Genomic DNA, 20,884 nt, shown 5'->3' with positions numbered 1-20,884 from the left:
TATATATATATATATATAAAAGAAAGTAAAAAAAACCGAAACACAGAGAAAATATATACAGTGTGTTATTTTCAAATAAGAAAAAGGATTTCCATTGGTCTTGATAGTCTATTATTCAGTTGGCCTGAGTTATCATTTTTTGAACATATGTATTACGAACCCCAAAAAATGTATCTAAAATTAACATTATGGCAGAGCATCTAAAGAGATACTACATTATAACAATTTTGACTGGTCGAAGCTTAATGCGCAACTCCGTCTTCAACCAATGACTAGACTGGGACAGATTTGACTTTTGATAGTTTGTGGATGATTATTTATGACCAATCAATTGAAGTACTGGTTGACTATTTTAACGCTAACCACCGTGACCTGTTTTTTTACTTACTATATAAAATAGAAAATGATCTAATTGAGAAAATGACTGGTTTATATCAATTTTTGAATTAATAATTTGATAGTTATTGCATTTTAAAATATAGATTGGAAGTGAAGCGCGAATACTGCAGTTTTTTACAATTAGTTATTTCTCGGACGCACTCCCGCCTAGTTATAAAAATGTAAATATCTTCCTATGCCTTAGTCAAAAAGTTGTTATCGATCAGTAATTTTCTTGATTAGATTATTTCCTATTGTATAAGCTAGTTTTATGCAAATGTTGCATTTAAAAATATAAAGTTGACACTCCTATAAGATATAAGGGAAATAATTAACAAAATCCAAAACAAAAAACTTATTGTTTTATGAGAAATTGACTGGCTATCGTTATTTTGTAAATAATGCAAACTCAAACAATGGAAGTCTCAATAACGATACATGTTTTTGATACAGTGATTTATTTATCTTACTTATTTCAGAAGTATAATTTTCGCACGAAATTATTGCATTATGAGTTAATTATGATGCTAGCAAGTGATCACTTTAATTGACTTTTTAAACTGTTAGGATGTAGTTAAGTAATATAGACTGTTGTACTTATGTAATGTTTGTTATTTCTTTATCTGTCATGAATTCCTGTATAGCGGCCACGTGTCGTTTTTTGGTTGTTCTTATAACCATCTGAGGAGTTTGATGAAGTAGATGATAAGTTAATTTTTTCAAGTAGTCGAGCGTATGTTTTATTACATTAAATTTTAAACTATTAAAGTAATAGATGATTTAGAAAGGAAGTTTTGGTAATTGAATCTAAAGATTTTGAATTAAATTTAGGCAAAATTAAAAAAAAATATTATTGAAGAAGTTTTACCTAAAACGTCTAAGCAACCAATTTGCTTCTGCATTTCGATCGTATTTACTTGACACATGTAGCAGCCTTTGTCGTTTTCTTCTACGTCTCTTATATGTAAGTACCAAGTTCTGTATCCTTCATGAGTCACACTGAATCTCCCACTTGAGGCGACAACGCGTTCATGAAATGTTAATATTGTTTGGTCTTCTGCTTTCATCCAACCAATCTAAAGATAACAATAAATAACGCTTAATGTGAGACCTTAAAAGTTTATCCTAATTAGTAAAAATATACTATTTTTCTATGTATAGCTGTAATTAATATGGCATTATATTAAAAATTCAAGTTCTAATCTTTGATCGAAAAATGTTTTTTCTCATAAAATTTTATAGTAAGTTTAACATTATGCTGGATATAATTTAAAAGAATATAAATTTAAATTGTTTGAATCATCCTGTTTATTTTTACAAGTATCACAACAGTACTGAGACCTCGATTATTTCAATGCTAAATTTATAAAAATAATTGACTCTCATCGAAGGTACTATTATATATTTATTATAACACGGTTGTAAAAGAGTTTTTCCAACACTATTTTACTATTGAACGATACAAAGGAAAAGAACACAAAACGCTAAAATAAACTTCTGTAAAAACGCATAAGACCTTTTTTCTTTTTTAAATTTACATTTACTAGCTTAGACATAATACAAAAACTATATTTAAAGTTTGGCAGTAATAGTTTTCCGATTTTATCGCCTTTTTGGCCGCGTTTTATTTAAAATCACTTCTTATCCAGTTGTCGACTACACTTTTATACTGAGTCACCTGTTGTAATAGTTAAAAAAAAAATAACAAACTTAATTGATACAGAAAAAAGTAAGTAAGAAATTTTTCAATTTTTAATAGATATGATCAATAAGTTTTATAGTTGTAAACGTTGTATGTTCAACAGTGATAATAGATTATCTCATATTGTAAAAAGCATAATTAATAACATTCGTTAAATCAATTCAATGTTTTTTATTTTTTATTTAAAATAAAGGCTAAAGTGAAGCATGGATACTTAACATAGATATTACACTTATATAGGAATCGACAACGATTATTGAATATCGATAGGTCGGAGTGCACAAACATCATTACGAGCCGTATCCACCCGCACTACAAACTCACTCAATATATGAGAATGCTCTAATGAATGAACGGACCATCGGATTAAAATAATTGTGAGAACAAAAATTGTTAATATATTTTTTCTATTATATTATTAAACATAGGAGTTAGCGTTTAAAAATATTAAAATTAAAATTTTTTCATCTTGAAAGTATGAACAAATTCTATTTAATCACATGTTATTGTACAATTTTTGAATTAAATAATATTTATAATGATAATTATAATTTTTCTCTTTTTAAAAATTGTAAGTTTCTTATAGTATCTGAGAAAATGAGTGTCTTACCAAAAATTAATCATTCTGTATATTTATTGTTACTTAAAATAAACGTTATAAGCTGGGTGATAATATTATTAGAACATTTCCCACTCTTTTATATTGGAAATAAAGGTCTACTCGGCAGCCTCCGAGTACAATTTTTTGATATTTCATAAAAAAATGATACAACATTTTATTGTTCATTTTCTTAATTAGATGTTTTATTATTTTTAAGCTAGATAAATATGATTGTTAATTTTTCAATTAATAGTACGTATTATTATCACAATATGATGATATTGTCTAAGGAATAATTATTATATCACTGTATATGTAATAATAAATATTTGAAGTGTGATAGAATATTTTTGAGTAACAATTGTTTAGTTTTATATTTGTCAAACGATTATTATGTAAAATGTGACTTCAAATATAAAGACTTACACTTCTATCAATAAACTATTTTTACTTAAATGGTATATTTAGTTAAAAATAATGATTATCGAATAAAAAAGCGTAATACCATTGACTAAGAATATAAAGTTTGAGATTAATGTTGAATGCTTTTTCACACCTAATGTTTGTGCGTTATTTGTCCATTTAATTATGTTATTAATTGCTTCAATTTAAAATAATTAAATAATTACCTCATTTGTTTTATTTTTTTTATCGTTTTTTATTGTTGTTTTGAACAGATTTTATGCGTATAAAAAAAGTTGGTCTACAATCAAAACTTGTACAAAACTTAATAAATTCGTTAAGACGAGATGTTTTGTTGTGCTATTTTCCTGTAGACGTACAAAAACAGCGATTTTCGTCAAATTATCGTCATTTATTGTTTGGCTCTTGTTAGTTCTCCTTCACATCTACCAACATTTTTGCTATTTCAGTGCTCCGTTTTCTATCCAGTACCCCTCAAGCAAAGACTTTGTGTATTTATTTTCCTTTCGTGTGTGTTTGTGTCTGCTTGTTTACACGTCTGAACCGTTGACTGCAATTGTCGTGTCGGATAATTCGCCAAAAAACAACCATTTACGTGACCCGATCGGTTTGTAGTTTTACCCTTCGTAGTCCGTACAATCGAGTAAACGCATAGTTTATATATATATATATATATATATATATATATATGGAAAAACTCTACTAAATAAATATCATTGACAATAATATGCATTAAAAAAATTATTCCTGAAATTTTAATAGAATAATTAGAATTTTTATTATATCAAATATCAATATGAAATATCGTTATGAACATGTAGTCGCCGTTGTGTAATATATGATTAACAGATAGTTTTATTATTTGTCTTTCAAATGTCTTTTTTGAAACAGTATCTTTGTTAGACTAAAAATTATTAATTTATATGTCATTGAACTATTGAATATTAAAATCTCTTTTTTAATTACTGAAGAATTTTTGATCTTTTTTAAACAATTCGAAAAATTACTTACACACTTTTTGCATTCATTGACTACACAATGTGAAAAATGTATATAATTTGTTTTCAATCATAATGGAATAAAATTTAAATAAACAAGCTCAATTTATGAAAATTAAATATTCATGAAAAATTATTAGTTTTTTTCACTATAACTCTGTTTATTTAAAAAACAAGAATTTTGTTATTTGTGTATTTTTTTCTCAATTACTATTGTCAAGATAAAATACATAAATATCTCTTTTTATCGGAATTAAGTTTGAAAGAAACGTTATGAGTGAGGTTTACTGTGATACAGTACATTACTTTTTTTTAAACCAATGTAAAATCGCCAGACTGTAAGTAACAGGATTAAAAAAAATACTATTAATGTGAACATCTTGTTCGTCCTAATCTAAGGGGTCCCATCAAAGTCAATATAATTGCTTTTTACAACAACATTTTCTAATAGTTCAACATGGTATGCAAATAGACTAATATTATTTTTGCGGCAGTGTTTATATGAAAAAGTAAAATGTTACCGTTGAGGGTCGTTCTAATGTAATTACTTTATAAAAACATTATATCGCTACTTTATTTTTAAATTGTATAATTAACATTTAAATCATTCTTGCAACCATCAAGAATTTTTAAGAAACGTAAATAAATAAATGAAACGTGTTTTGTAATTATTGTGATTTTTTGGGACATTTTTCTTTAATGCAGGGATCAAAGAAAATTTCCAAAATTGTGCCGCAAAAAGCTTCATCTATGTATGATTTGTGATCTTTTGATGTATCGATGAGTAAAAGAGGAGTATTATTATGGACAGACACAAAAAAATAATATATATACATAAATAAGGGACTTATTGCTTAGGTTATTATTCAATCGACTTAGGCCGTAGTTTAACCTATGATTATACGAATGACCCAATGTATTTTAATTTAATTTTTAATATTATTCTGTTTATTTCTAATATAGAAGCTATATCAATTATACTATCCCGTATGTAGTATACTTTTTTAATTAATTTTTGATATTTGATTACAAGGAATAACTAAAAACACTCAAATAATCTATCCCCAATCATCTCAAATTTTTATTATTCTCTTAAATTTTTTAGTACAATAATTTTACATTTTTTTTATGAGTTTCTTTAAATTTTTATATTTACAAGTATATGGATAGCTCTAACGTATTCAGTTATACAACTATTACATATGCATATTATATTTGCACAACCAGACCAGAAAAGTGGCATCTAAAGTGTCTGAATTACATGACCAACAAAAATAACGGTAATAAATATTAAATTCTGGGCGTTGAAAAATCCTCTACGACCCCTTAACTACTACAAACCTTCCTGAGCAACGTTTCGGATCCCTCTTCTCCTATCACCCTTCATCCATTTAAATATTGTAAAAGTTTAGGCACTGATGAAATATTCTTTTCTGTAACACTGGAGAGCTGCAAAAATAAATCTGGCTTAACCTGTCTGATTTATATCTGTACACTGCTGTTTTATACAATGTTTCATTAAAAAAAAGAAAGAAAGAAGGAAACAATGAAATTTATTCATATATTCTATCGAACTTGTTAAACGGTACTTTTTTAGACAGTGGCCCTGACATTAGATAAAAAATTAATAGTCTCGCAACAATATGAGTGTAGTATTTACACAGTAACTGCGTTCATTATTTTTATATTAAATTGACTTTTTGCAATTTAAATACCAATCTTGGTGTGTAATATAATTTCAACACTCAAGTAAATAAACGGATTAAAATCTTGTACTTTTTTACAACGAATCAATTATGAATTGATAATACTATTGCGAATCATAAATCTGGTATAAATAATAAGTGAATAAAAATGTGTAAGTCCGTAAATTTATCACAAAAACATTTCATATCTAGTTTTTGAAACGGAATATTATGAATCTCATCACGTGGTCATTTCTCTTTTAATATCAATTTTATTGATTATTGATTCTACGTTTAAATTTTAATAAAATTAAGAAATCTAATAATATTAGGTAGTACTTTAAAGTACTACATTGATTTACACTTAAAAAAACTAACCAAAAGGATATTCATGCATTCACATGAACATTATATCGCTTGACAAAGCATAAAAAAGCTTTCAACAAAATAATAGCTCCAAACTCATATTTTATTTTAGATTTAAATTTAATACTGCTAAATCTATGTCGGTATAAATTTCATTTAGTATTAAGAATTTATTTATTATCATATTTAATTGATAAATATAAAAGAATTATAATTATAACTGAGAGATAAAGATGACCTTAATAAAACAATTATTTGAAATCATCAAAATCATCATCAAGCATTTTCACATATTATTTGAAAATGGGAATTTTAAAAAAGTATTTTACTTCACGTGTCGCATTAACGAAGTATCGTTAATCAATGACAATCGTTGAAAGTCTTATTTAAAATCAACTATATATAACATATTATAAAAATAAAATGATTCGCTGACAAATGTATTAAATTTTAAGTAACAAAGTTAATAGTTAAACGCAATAGAACTACACCCAGAGAAAAACCTCGATCTATATAATAAATTCATTGTTCAATTTGATAAATATATCATTACTATTGAACCTATGATATATTTATCAATATGATAATTTTTTTCTTGTCTTGAACAATAATTATTCATAAGAATAATTGTTTTGTTCGTATTAATAAAACATTATCATATACCCTTGATAAAATTTCTCTATCAAAATTGATTGAGGTTTTTCTTTGGGTGTATCTAATAATAAACAATATTTATTTAACTTTTATTTTCGATTTATTAAATTACAATACTCCAATATGGATCATTTATTTTAAACATGAGGTTTTTAAAGCAACAAAAATTCAAACTTGAATGCCCAGGATTTATAGAGACAGGTTTTAAATAGAAAAACTGATTAGTGAATTAGTGTAAAATCTGTTTAAAGCTTAATTGTACGTTATTTATAATATGAAAAAAATGGTGAATGTACTATTTACGGTAAATGTCTACAACCTAAATATATTTCACGAATATTGAGTGAGTATGTTAGTAGGGAAATGTCTGTTTTATTAAAATCTAAACGGAATAAAGAAAAACAACATTTGAAGACAATATTTTTGACAAAATAAAAGAATGACAAATCCTTAGAACGCATAAAGAATTTTAGGACTTTCGAGTTAACATTCTCTTTTGTGACAGGGTACTCAGATAAAGGTTATTCCACAGCTGTTATATGCCTTTAACGATGACCACACGGGTGTTGAACTGGAGGGCACCTGATGCAATCGCGTGATTTGCATAATTTATAAAAGCGGTGTCGGCTGTTGCCGATCTACTTCACTGCTCTTCCGGAAAGGAAGAAATTCTGTTGAACGTACGTGAGTTGAAAGCATATCAGAAGATTTAATAAACCGTCGGCGGCACCAAATTAAGAGTGGCGGAAAAAAATTAAGGGTTTTAACATTGATTGATACTAGTCATCATCTTATAAAAAACCAGAAGAATTAGTTAATCAATTTTATCTTTTAAATTTAATTTTAACGAGCGAGTCAGACAAGAATTGGCTTACTTGGTAAAATTTATATTTTGTACGTTAATAGTGTAACCCTAGTTACTAAATAAAAGTGGTAAAATTTGTCCCTTCTTCATATGAATGTTTTAAGTTTATTATTATAAAATATATTATACATAACATAAATATATTAATAACAATTTTTAGCTATAATTTCGCCGCAATCAGTTTTCTGGGATTAATAAATATTATAAGTTTAAATAAAATTTTGAAATATTCTTAGAATATCTATTATAAAATTTTTATTAACATTATTTTAAAAAATTGCGTTATTTTTTCTGAAATACATACCTTATGTGCTCCAAGATTTTCAATTGTACAGGATAGTGTGGCTCTTCGGCCTACTGTGGCTGTGACGTTTTCTACAGTTCCATTAAATTTAGGATATATTTTCATAACATCTGTCTTGATGTCTGGTAATTTTGATCCTATAATTAAATTCATTAATGAAAATTTACTAGAGATAAACTATTTGTAAATTAGTACATATAAAATGAAAAAATATGCTAAGCATACTAGAAAGACATGAATAACAATACAACTGAAACATTGTCGTCATCAGGCAATGAGCCAGTTCAATTAACAAAATTGCATTAAATACACTTGAATTTGAATAAATTAAACATTCTTTCAATTTTAACTGAATAGTGCACCGTAAAAGTTAAACTACAACTTAATTACATAGTCTAATCAGCTTTGTAACTTTGTAAATGTATGGTAAGAAATTCCTAATATTTATAACGTATAATGTTTTTAAATTATTTTATTTAAAATTAATGTTGCAAATTTGACTTAAGTTGTTGGTTACTCCCAAATTTAACTTTAGAGCGTATATTAAATCAAAAATAGAAAAATAAATAATTAGTTATCTTTTATTCGTCTAGGTCACATCTCCAATTTTATTTATTCAAGTTACCGGAAGTCTAAGAAATAAATTTGGTAGTGGCCATTTTAGGCGCATTTTACGTTGGTATTAAATTTTATTTAAAAAATATCGAATTAGTAGGTAATTTGGTTTTATTTATATTTTAATTATTACATTTAATAAGTAAACATTTAAACTGTGATGCTTTGAGCGGCAAAAATTTACATTTTTCTGAGACATACACATTTGAAGGTAACAATAAGTGAATTTATTTACGACACGACGCAAGTCCAGAATATTAAACTAGTATAAAATAGAAAACATTTTTATTAAGCTACTCTTAGTGTGTTACGTTTAAACTGAAATGACTAAAAGAAAATATTCGATGATTTACAACGAATTAGTGCAAAAAAATAAAAAATGACTTTATTTTAACTTAAGAGATAAGGTTTGAAAGCTCTGATTTCCGTCCATTCTACAATAACGTTTTGCGATATATAAATGCACAAATGATTAAAGTAAGTTTATATTTAGAATATTTATTATTACATGTTTATTTTTATGTACATGTATTCTTCCAGAAGTGTTTAAACATATTTTAAAACTTTCAAATTTAATGAGTCAAATTTAATTTTCAAAAATGAATTGTCCGTACTAATAAAACACACTGCCCTCGGAAACTTGATAATTTTCAAATTTTGTTGACTTGCATCGTTTTTCAAATAAGTGATTCAAGTATTTAAATTATTGTGTATTTTTTTTCATCATTATTATAACTCAAAACGTACTAAATGCATTGTATCGTAAAAAAACTCCTATAATGTGAAGAATTAAATTGATCATGCAAGAACAATAATTAAAAAAATACCTTAGTAATTACTATATATAATTATATAACTATACATGACAATACTTCTTTCATTTCTTTTTTCGTGAACGTTTTTATTCCACGTGTTACTACTATGTAATTATCCTTTACAGTTTAACTAATTAGAAGTCTGACCTACATATACAAAGTTATATCTCACTGAACCCAATTTAAACAAAACTGTTGGTTGTAAAAAGTATAGCTGATTCTCTAAGAAAAATGATTGATAAATAATTAAATATTGTATTAAAAATAAACCCAACCAATATACTCATTGATACTTAGAAATTGGAAAATAATCATAGTACATAAATAAAATAAAAAATATATAAATAAATTTTAAATTGATAGCAGAGATCTTAAAAAGAAAATTTCTTCACAGTCAAAACGATAGCTAAACCAGTATGTCATCAAGATAATTGGTTAGTTCTGGAAAAGTTATTGGTATATTAATTGACATTAAAAAGCCCTTGATTTAGTTTTACCATTTAATTTTAATCAAATAGTTAGAATTTGCTAAAATACGTGTTAATGTTCTAGATCTATTCATATCTTTATATTAGGACGTTTTCAAAATGTAAAAGTAGATGAAATAACTAATAAGTTTATCGAGACTAAATATGGAATACCACAGGTAATTGTTTTAAGTACTTTACTATTTCTGACTCATGCCAATGAAATGTTTGGATTAGACTTGGAAGCTTAAATAAGATCATATACTGATGATACTTTGGTTTTAGTAACTGGAGAATCTCTGGAGAAACTAATAATATTGTTTCAAACAAAGCTTTTTGAACACTTAATAGATTGAAAATATGGTTTGATAACAATTTTACGGAACCTAATATCAATAAAAATGTATAATTATTTTAGAATTTATAATATCGGTTTATCTGGAATCTGGAACTATTAATTATTCATAATAATAATTGTTTTATATGGAATAAATATTTATGTAACAATATTGAACATGTAAGTAAAATGAAATATTTAAGGATCATTTTCAATTCTAATTTAAGATAGGATTCACAAATAAGCCATATTGATTCTAGAATTAGAAAATCATTTTATAATTTTAAGCTATTAAATAACATTGTGCGTATATATGTTTAAGAAGTGTAAACTTCATACCTTGCCCTAGTTCAGTCAATAGTCAATTAGGGTATTACTTTTTAGGAAAATGCTTCTAATAGATAATTGACAATCTTAAAATTTACTGTGATTTCAATTTTAAGATTTATTTTAAATTATCCTTTTCACTTATAAATAAGTAATTTATGTTGTATTTTAAAACTAAGGAATGTAAATGGTTTATATGTTTCAGAATATGTTTTTAATTTTGATTTATGCAATGTTAGTCCGGATTATAATTATTTTACTAGGCCTAAATGTAATGTTAGTTTAAATATGTCTGTAACGCAAAAAAGCTTTGGACTTAAAAGCTCTAAATTATAGATATTAAATTGAATATAAACTTGGAAATTTTCAATAATAAATTTTCATTTTTTAAGTTTTTAAAGAATCTTAATTTAAATGAAGTAAATATTTAATTCATCTTAAAAACATTTTGATTGCTTACAATATTTTTTTAATTTTAATTAATACTATGAATATATTTTATTATTGTTTTCGTTGATGTATACATTTCTATACCCTGTTACAAGCTTTGTTTTTTGTGTAGATTATCTATTGTTTTATTTTCATATTGTAATTATAATATTTATACATCTGTAATGTTTCTTGAACAACAATAAAAATATTATTATTTATTGTTGAAAACTGAACGTTTTCTGAAGAAATTGTTTTTAATGGGATTTATTATGCATTATGTGTCTTTAAGGTGTAAATTGGCGGAAGTTGACGACAAAAGAGAAATTTGAATATTGCTGATCTGGCGGTACAGAACACCAAGAAAGAAAAAAAAACAATACCGCTGCTCAACATAGTTATCATTATTCGTATATATGCGATCACAGTAAAACGCAAACGGAACGAAGTAAAATAGACGTGGAAAAGCTAAACGGTCATTTCGAAAATGTTAATAGGTTTTCCGGTCCGTAAAAAAGGGGATCTGTACTCGTGTCACGTCTTCTAGTTCTCCGAAGCCGGTTTATTATACAATGATTCGGCCGCTACTGGAATTGTCATAGAAATTTGCACAATGCTTTAGGTTGAAGACGATAGTGGGGTACTTCCAAAGTTAAATTCTGCCATGCAGTAGGACGCCCGAAGGGTCGTCGAAAAAGATTGCTTCTCATTAACGACTTGTGCAAAATAAAAATGACAGCGACAGCGACTTGTATTTTTTTTTCATCTCGGTGCTATTACTGTTATTATCATACTTAAAACAACGTGTACCTACTTTTTACACGGGCCACCGGCTTCAAAGCAGTTACCGAGCGGGGCACCACATTCGATTACCGCTATGCACGCTTTACGACCAGAGGTCCGAGTTTTAAATTTATTTCTCACCCCAATGCGAATTACGGGTATAAAAAGAACAACATTTTTTAATACCCTGGGTTTTATTACTACACAACCGCAGTTCGGTGACGTTTATGAGTAAATACCCAGAGACTAAATATAGTATTTGAAAAATAGTTGACAAAAATACTGTTAACCATCAATTAAAACGCTAAAGACCAAACAAAAACACGCAAATTACTATAAATTTATTTATTTATTTAATGAAAATTAAATAAAAGTTAATAACGACATGCTATAAAATGTCTATTAATACTGTGTAAACTACTCATAAAAGATAAGACAGCATCTTATAACGTCTATATTTAAAATTGAAGGTTCATAAGTAGTTACAAAATTTTAATGACTCCGAACAAAGTTAAATAGAAACTTGCAAATTTATTAACGAATAAAACATTACTTTGTTTATCTTATTGTCACATGAATTTATTTTATGAACTTTTTATAAATAAAAGTAAAATCAAATAGCGATATTAATACCACAGATTTAAATACCTTTTAATATTGGTTTCTAAGGATTTAAGTGTTGCTTTTCATAATATATATATATATATAAATAGTAGTTTTGGTTAAATTCTTTTTTAAACAGAACTCGTTCCAATTTCTCTAAAAAAAACTTGTTCCTTTTTTTCTTGAAAAAAATATTTAAAACCCTGCTATTACTATTATATTAATACTATAATCATAGTTTAAAAGTATAAATTATATTTTAATAAGCTTGTGTTTAGATGCAATTTAAACAAAATGTTTGGTGGATCTAGCTTAATTTTTCTCATTTCTAAAAATTAACATGTAATTTGTATAATTATTTTTTTTTTGTAGGAGAGCTGCAACTGAATAAAGGAGTTAATCTCCATCTAAACCCCCAGATCGTACTTATGATTCTGTGCTTTCCTGATATTATATTTTTAGTATAATTATTGAAAAGTTTATCAATATCAGAGTTGTATATTTAAATTATAAAATATTGATAATATAATGGAGATATAATAGAAATATTTTTATAATTGGAATAGTCAGATTTCAAAACAAAAAATATTGTTATTGGTCAATGTAACAGTACATTTTTATCTAAAATACAGAGAAAAAGAAACCCTATAATTTAAAGGAATTATAAATTTCATTCATGTTTCTCATAAAGATGAATTTGTTCACGTTCTATCTTTCTTAATTATTAAGGGAAGTATTTCTTAGCTTCGTTCCTACTCGTTATTTTTGGAACGGATTCCTTTTTAGCACAGATCAATATAGTAGTGTAAGCTTTTTCAAATTATTAAATAATTAATAATAAATACATAATTTCATTTTAATACATAAAATTCAGTCAAAACAATTTGAATGAAATATATTCTTTGCTAAGTTTGTGTTAAGTAATTCATTAAAAATATACACGATTGATTAATGTTTTATAAAAATTAGTAAATATTATCTAAAAATGAAAAACGTATACGGTAGCTTGTCAGATAGCCCTAATTGTTACTATATTATCAAGTTATATATTATTTAGAAAATATACAGATAAATCTATGTCTTTAGTTTTGTGCTAAAGTTTCAAACTCGTTTCAGAATTCATCATCCTTGTACATCTATTTACTAAAATGAGCTTATTTATTAAAAACATAACTTAGTCAATTTTAATTTTATTTCTACTATTTTTGATTACTATACTGTACTACTGCTACTGTTATTGTGAATTTTTACTACCCTTGGTAGTATTTTCCATGTATGAGGAATGATAAAGAGGCATATGATATTGCCTAGAAAATTATAATAATCTGTAAAAAAGACGGATGGAAAATTAATAAGAAATGTTATGTATATAACAAAAAAAAAGACAACCAAATAATAAAGAACAGAATGTGTGAAAAAGTCATATTCGTATTATCTGGAAATTACTGCTGTAGTAAAGGAATTATAAAATGTCAAGAATATCGAAAACATCAACAAAACTAAACATAGGTCAAAATAACATCAATAACAAGCAGTCAGTCAGTATCAACAACAACACAAAATATTCATATTGACGTTATCAGTTATCAACCGATTAATTATATAAAAACAAACAGAACACATTCTAAGCCCTCAGTGTAGTTACAGCTTCTAAAATGTAAATATCGCTCCTAAAATGAGTTCTTAACGCCAGCACAACTGAATACAGGGATATATCTATAAATATTCTAAATAATAAAACAATATTTGAAAGCTTTAAAACATTCAAATTATCTAGTTTTTGTTAATTTAAATTAACATCATGAATCAGGAAATTTTATAAGGATTTAATAAATAGTCTTGTTTAGATTCAAACGTTATCAAGAACTTATATAATTACTATTAACAGTAATTTATGAGCATAGTTCAAAATTTTATTAAATTAGCTTTTTTCATTTATTTCTATTGTAATAAATCATTTTAATAAAAATTTTGGCGATAAAAACTATGTAACTTATTAGAACAATGGTTCAATTGAAACGTTAAGATCTTAATTAATATTTTAACTATTCATAAATAGTTAGTAAAAATATTTGTTAAAATGAAATCCAACAACACGTTAAAGGACAGAATGAAAACAAAATTTTATTTTATAGATTAAGTCACAGATTAGACTTAAAACCTTAAGCTTAGGCTAAGTTTAGTCTTAAAACCTATGTTTAATCAGATAATCTAATATTTAATATAAAATTAACTTAAATAATGTTATTTATAAGAAATTTATTATCTGTCATAATACTTATGTTATTACATATATTAATTGTATACATATCAACTCAATCATTATTAATCATGAGCCTTATCTTAAAATAACAATTATGTAATGTCTAGTTTTTTCACAATAAGAATATTTTCACTAAAAGGTACTGACAACAATATTGTTAGGTTGAGTGGTATTTCATATACCATAAAAAGGCCTTACAGTCCCTTGAACATTAGCGTTCGATTGTTTATCGAATCTCATTTTTTACTATTAGTATTCGACACGTTCGCATACATTTTATTATGACAAGAAACAGTCCCGTGTTGTCATCGGCATATTTTTGTGTATATTACTAATCCGTCATTTGTGTCAAAAAAACTTTGTTATAAGATATATCTTTGATATCTTCATTCGTGTGAATATTAGTATATTTAAACGGAATTTTGAATTAAAAATGATTACGAATACGCAATTAGCGCTCAGGATGTACACACATGTGTGGAAATTATAGAAGAATAAAACTTATGAATCATAGTATGAAAATTTGGAAAATGGTAATAGATAAGAGAATAAGAAATGAAATATCGGTATCCAAAAACCAGTTCGGATTTATGGCTGGTAAGTCAACAATAGAGTCATTATTTAGTGTGAGACAACTAATAGAAAATTATAGGGGAAAAAAGCTGTATGTGGTATTTATAAATTTGAAGAAAGTGTATGATAAAGTACCGAAAGAGATTTGAAAGTGTTAATTAATGAGAAAAGGAACATTAATATATCAGAGGATATGTATGATGGCAGTTGTACCATGGTAAAATGTGTGAGTAACAGAAGATTTTAGGGTAAGAGTAAGAGTTCAGCTAGGTCCTAGGTACTTTAAGCCCTTACTTATTTTTCATAGTGATGAAAAATTTAATTTGTTCTATCTCTATAAAATTAATAATCTGCGTAAAGAATAATAAATCAATATATCCCATATCCACCAATTTAAATCAATCACTTCGACTGGGTATAAGACAGGAGGCCTCTGGCTATTGCAAGAATAACTCTGTGAGGAATCATCTTCAAATAATCATTAATAATTAACTTGTTCTGACATTTCAACTGGCTGTCAGAAAGGAAGCCACAGACCACTTTAAGAATACCCCAACGTCATATTTATAATGCTAGTTAATTATATTATTACACCTCAATAGAGAATAACACCTTTTTTTTTTTTATATCCACTTGTCTTTATTGTTCTAAACCCTCGGACTCTACAACCTCGATAGAACCTCTATGCTCATCAATTGTCCAAAAATCCCAAACACCCCAGATTGGTCGATATACCCCCATATATTACTTTTATTCTTTACATTTTGATTATAACAAGCATCATTTAAGTTGTTCGGCTTCCCAGAAATTTCGATGGTTTTCATTATACAGAGAAATTGTTGTATTTGAAATCAAATATGTAAAAAACAATATATAGCCATTTCTTTTTTATATTGTGTTTTAATAAGATTGTTATATCCATGTAGTATTATTAATGAAAACACTGTGTTACCCTTAAAATTTGTTTATGAAATCAATCCTTAGCAAAATTGTAGGTGCTTATTTATATAACGATGTGTAATTATGTACTTACATTGTAGATGTACTATTAAATAATATAAAGTATAAATGTGTCTTTATTTAATTAGAAAAGAATTAAGCCGTTACAATGTCTATATGTCATCTATACTTAACGACACCATAAAATTGTTGTAAATCTTTTGTTATTTTGTGTAATTTAATTTTTCAATATCTATAAATTTTATAATTATTTAAAATATTTTAAAAACTATATAAATTATTTTATATAAACTTATAAGTCAATTGTTATTAAATAACATCATTGATGATGGTCACTTTTACTCCTTCTATTTTTCAAACTTAATATGTTGTAGAGAGTGATGGACTTCTTTAACATGTTAGGGTTCTTAGCTAGGCCAATAATAGATGGAACGGCTAGCACCAAAGACCATCCATGAGAAAATTACAAGAAAAATTTTGTCGGCACCCTGGCGATCAAATTAGAGATTCCGTGCACAGGAACATACTTTTCTACCTACTAAACCAGGATGACTCCTGGACATTATTTTCTAAAACTCAATTTAATTGGATCTTATTTTAAATTTTAACAAATGGTATAAATAAAAGACATTTTTAACACTATTAAATAACATTAACGTAATGAACGTTTTCAATACATTGATTACGTTATAATATGTCATAGCGAACAATCTTTAAAATACATCCATGTAACAATTTATAATACATCACTAGTTAATAATTTATGAATACTTCACCAGTGAAATGGAATATTATGTTTCTGTAATGTGCTTCAGAATTCAAGATAATATTTTTTAGTAACATCCAATGATCATATTCTGCACAGTGATTGTAATGTATGAATTGATTTTTTGTTTATTTGTAACCTATGTGTTAGAATAATATGTTTCTTATTTTTTCAAAAATTATAAAAACTAATTATACTCTTTTTAGTTTTAAAAGTCTAACTTTTTAATTGGATTTTTTTTCTAATGGGTTTTATTTAGATTTTGTGTTTTTACGATAAAAAGTGTTGTAAAACTGGATTCTGCTATTAATGAAATCACAACATTATTATGAGGAATAAAGCTGTTATTTGTTTAAGTTGAATCGGTAGCTTAATGTCTTATGCCATAACTAAATTGTGTTAACATACTTTATAAATGCCATTAAACTGGCTCGACAAATCTTAAGTTATAATGTGTTTGGTACCTCTTAAGTGTTTCAGTGTTGTAAGGTTACTAAATGGTTTTGTTGAAACATAGTTCAGAATTATGTAATTGTCTTGTTGACAAGATTTATGAAATTTTAATAATTTTTATAATTCTGTAGCTATTGAATCATCATGTAATTAAATTATATAAAATTTTGTCCAAAAATAAAATGTTTGTTTAAAATTTTTTTTATAGATTCTAAAATAATCTTTTTGTAAAAAATTTTTCTTTAGTATTTTTCTCTAATACATGAATATTATCCTCCTACTTAACACTTTATGCCCATTATTTAAAATACTGTAAGTTCCATAGTGATGTAAGTTTTTAATGACTTTAAATGCACGCAATTATAGGTATGAAAACGAACACAATTTAACTGCATGTCATTCAAAAACTTTCATGTCACTGAATAATGCATTGTTATTAAGTTAAGTTAAAAATTATTATACCCTTTGTGCATGGAATGGAATTAAAAGAATAGAAAACGCCTACTAAGGAATTTAATAATATCATATTAAACTATTACATTAACCGGAATCGCAATGAAAATTATACTTAATTTTGACCTCGACGCGCCTAAATGTTCTAAACTTATTATTATACCACTTTAAAAGTTTTAAAAGATGTGAAAACAAATGGCAGTTATGACGTTCGTGCAAACATTAGAAGTGTCGCTGGTTTCATGATTAATCGACCGAATATAACAGTTATACTGCAGTACAACAACATTAAGAATTTTCTGGTCAAAGGTATAGAGCATATTTGTCATTTAGTAGTTGTACAACTATTATGACTCAATACATATATTCCAAACATTATCACTCGGTCACTACATTTTGTATAAGAATGAAGTTAATTAAAAAAGTCATAGATTTTTGTAATTTTTCTTTTTGTTTTAGTAGTTGTAAAAAAATATTTCAAAACAAAGTATTGATTTTTACTTATTATTTGTAAATTTAAAGAAAAGCATTTAGCGAGAAAAAATAAAGAATCGCATCTTTGCTAGAGGCATGAAAAATATGTGTTGGTATGTTTCAAATATATAAATCTGATAAGAAGAAGCCAGTAAGGTTGTTGGTCAAATACTCAAAGGGCTCTTTGGGTGTTAAAACAAACGTGTGCGTTCAGAGTGATAAATATTTAGTCATTTTCCGTACGGCTGTTATATAGGAGAAGGCCATCGTCATTGTTGTTTGTGTGTATTTGTACGCGTTTGCTGACAGCGCATTTTATTGGGCGATTAATGAAGCTAATTCCAGGTGGAGTTGGGGTAAAGCTGATTTTCTTCAGCAGTCGACGCTCCTTTTTTATTCTTTAAAAGCACTTCCCTGCCTTTGTTCTCCGTTTCCGGTTTCTACGACTACCGTTTTAGATCAAACCCAAGATTTGTACTGAAGACTCGGGTTTGTCCGAGACGATAAATTGCTACCTTTCTTCTCTACAGTTTTCCTTGCATTTCTCAACCTCAAATCGTCGTGCACCATTCATATACCAACATTACTCTACTCACTCACGTAAACCTATAAAAAATATTTAATGTTTGGAAAAGATTTTGTCACATTCATGATAAACCACATCAATTTTTCACTATGAAATTAAGTTGTAATACTAGACAAAAATGATTTGTAATATTACAAATATTTGATACTTTTAACAGATGTACGCCTACCGAAAAAACATGTAAATCACATATTAGCGGTACTTGTTAGTTATTTTTTAAAGTGAATAATATGGTCGTTCTTTATTTTTGATGTATTTCAAATGTTATTTAATATAGGACACAGTTAAAAATATTAAACAAGTTTTTCTCATAAAAAACATCGTTAATTTTCAATTTGTTCACTCTCGTGACCACCACGGCCATAATTTATTTCTTGTTTAATTGCCTTGAATCATATAACACTAATATAACAACAACAACCCTTTAGTTTAGCAATTATTTAAATAGATGCGAGTAGGTGTTTTTAAAATCCGCCACGACAAAAATGTTGTAAGTGTATACACTTTCAAAATTTAATTTATTCACTTAATGATAACTCCAACCATCTGCAGATGGGAATCTATCAATATTCAAAACATTTTAAGAATTAAACTATTTAATTAATAAGCACTTTTGTAACCAGGTTTTTTTAAGAATATTTTAATTACTAACGAAGTAAATGCCTTAAATATACAGGGTGGCCCACCACTCACTGACAACTTAAATAACTTTTGATCCAGTTAATATTTTTAGCTGATTTTTTTTTTAAATAATAGTTATACGTTAGGTCTATAGCTATATCTCAATAATTAATTTTTTTACATTTTATTAAAAATATTAATTATTTTTAAATTTTAAATAAAATGTAAAAAAAAAATCTAAGATAGCTATTTTGTAGAGTAGAATTTAAGAAAAATTTTAGTAAAAAAATATCTTAATAATATTCAGTAGTAAATATTCTGTAGCGTTTTGAAGTTTGTGAAAATTTGAATTTTCATGTACTATTTTACGGTATTAAACATTGAAATACGTATTGAGAAAAGGACAGAAGAAAACGCTATCTTTTCATGATTACTGTGTATACATATGATGATAGTGTGTATACATTACAAACTTGGCATTAATACCATGATAAGAAATTAGATAAGGCAATTATTACTTATCACTCTCATTCAAAAGTATATTGAAAAGATAGCGTTTTCTTCTGTCCTTTTCTCAATACGTATTTCAATGTTTAATACCGTAAAATAGTACATGAAAATTCAAATTTTCACAAACTTCAAAACGCTACAGAATATTTACTACTGAATATTAATAAGATATTTTTTTACTAAAATTTTTCTTAAATTCTACTCTACAAAATAGCTATCTTAGATTTTTTTTTTACATTTTATTTAAAATTTAAAAATAATTAATATTTTTAATAAAATGTAAAAAAATTAATTATTGAGATATAGCTATAGACCTAACGTATAACTATTATTTAAAAAAAAAATCAGCTAAAAATATTAACTGGATCAAAAGTTATTTAAGTTGTCAGTGAGTGGTGGGCCACACTGTATATTATTTGTTAAAATAAATGATAATGGTAATGTATAATAAATGATAATAATAATAATGATTGTAAATAATGTATATTATACTTATGTTGCTCATTTTTCTTTTTGATTTACTAAATAGCTTCAGTTCTAAATAGTAATTTATGCACGCAATCGCTTCCTTTGACCTCAGTTTGGTATTTTTAGAAATTAGAAGTTTTTTTTATAACTTCTATCGATATTTGTGTTTAATAAAAGTTATATTATTGTAAAAATAGTCGTTAATTATTAAGCTGAACTTTTATACGTAACCCTATGAACAAGGTTTAGGTCATTGTGTTACTCATCGATTTAAACGCTACACGACAAGATAAGATATTATTTAGACGTGGCTCCTGTTATGTTACTTCCAGGAATCCATTAAATTTTATTTTATCAAAAAATATTACATCGTGTTAGTTATTTATGAAATAACTCAAAGTAATA

At 26.2% G+C, this 20,884-nt stretch overlaps 1 protein-coding gene across 3 annotated transcripts in view; it reads right to left on the bottom strand.

The window, feature by feature from the left end:
- The window catches only part of LOC126896771 (lachesin-like), a 107,408-nt gene that overhangs the window by 73,181 nt on the left and 13,343 nt on the right, over positions 1 to 20,884 (bottom strand). For all 3 annotated transcript variants that reach the window (XR_007701932.1, XM_050669840.1, XM_050669841.1), the window contains exons 2-3: positions 7,977 to 8,113; positions 1,247 to 1,454 (exon numbers count right to left, since the gene is read on the bottom strand). Coding sequence is in view for 2 of the 3 variants with exons in the window: in XM_050669840.1 (XP_050525797.1) it covers positions 1,247 to 1,454; positions 7,977 to 8,113 (345 nt within the window). In the remaining variant the exon portion in view is untranslated. The remainder of the gene's footprint in view (positions 1 to 1,246; positions 1,455 to 7,976; positions 8,114 to 20,884) is intronic.

The sequence above is a fragment of the Daktulosphaira vitifoliae genome, unplaced genomic scaffold, assembly GCF_025091365.1.
Source record: "Daktulosphaira vitifoliae isolate Bord-2020 unplaced genomic scaffold, ASM2509136v1 Scaffold_1, whole genome shotgun sequence".
Lineage (NCBI taxonomy): Eukaryota > Metazoa > Arthropoda > Insecta > Hemiptera > Phylloxeridae > Daktulosphaira > Daktulosphaira vitifoliae.
The sequence above is the reverse complement of the archived record's forward strand: the minus strand, read 5'-3'. Positions and strand labels throughout refer to the sequence as shown.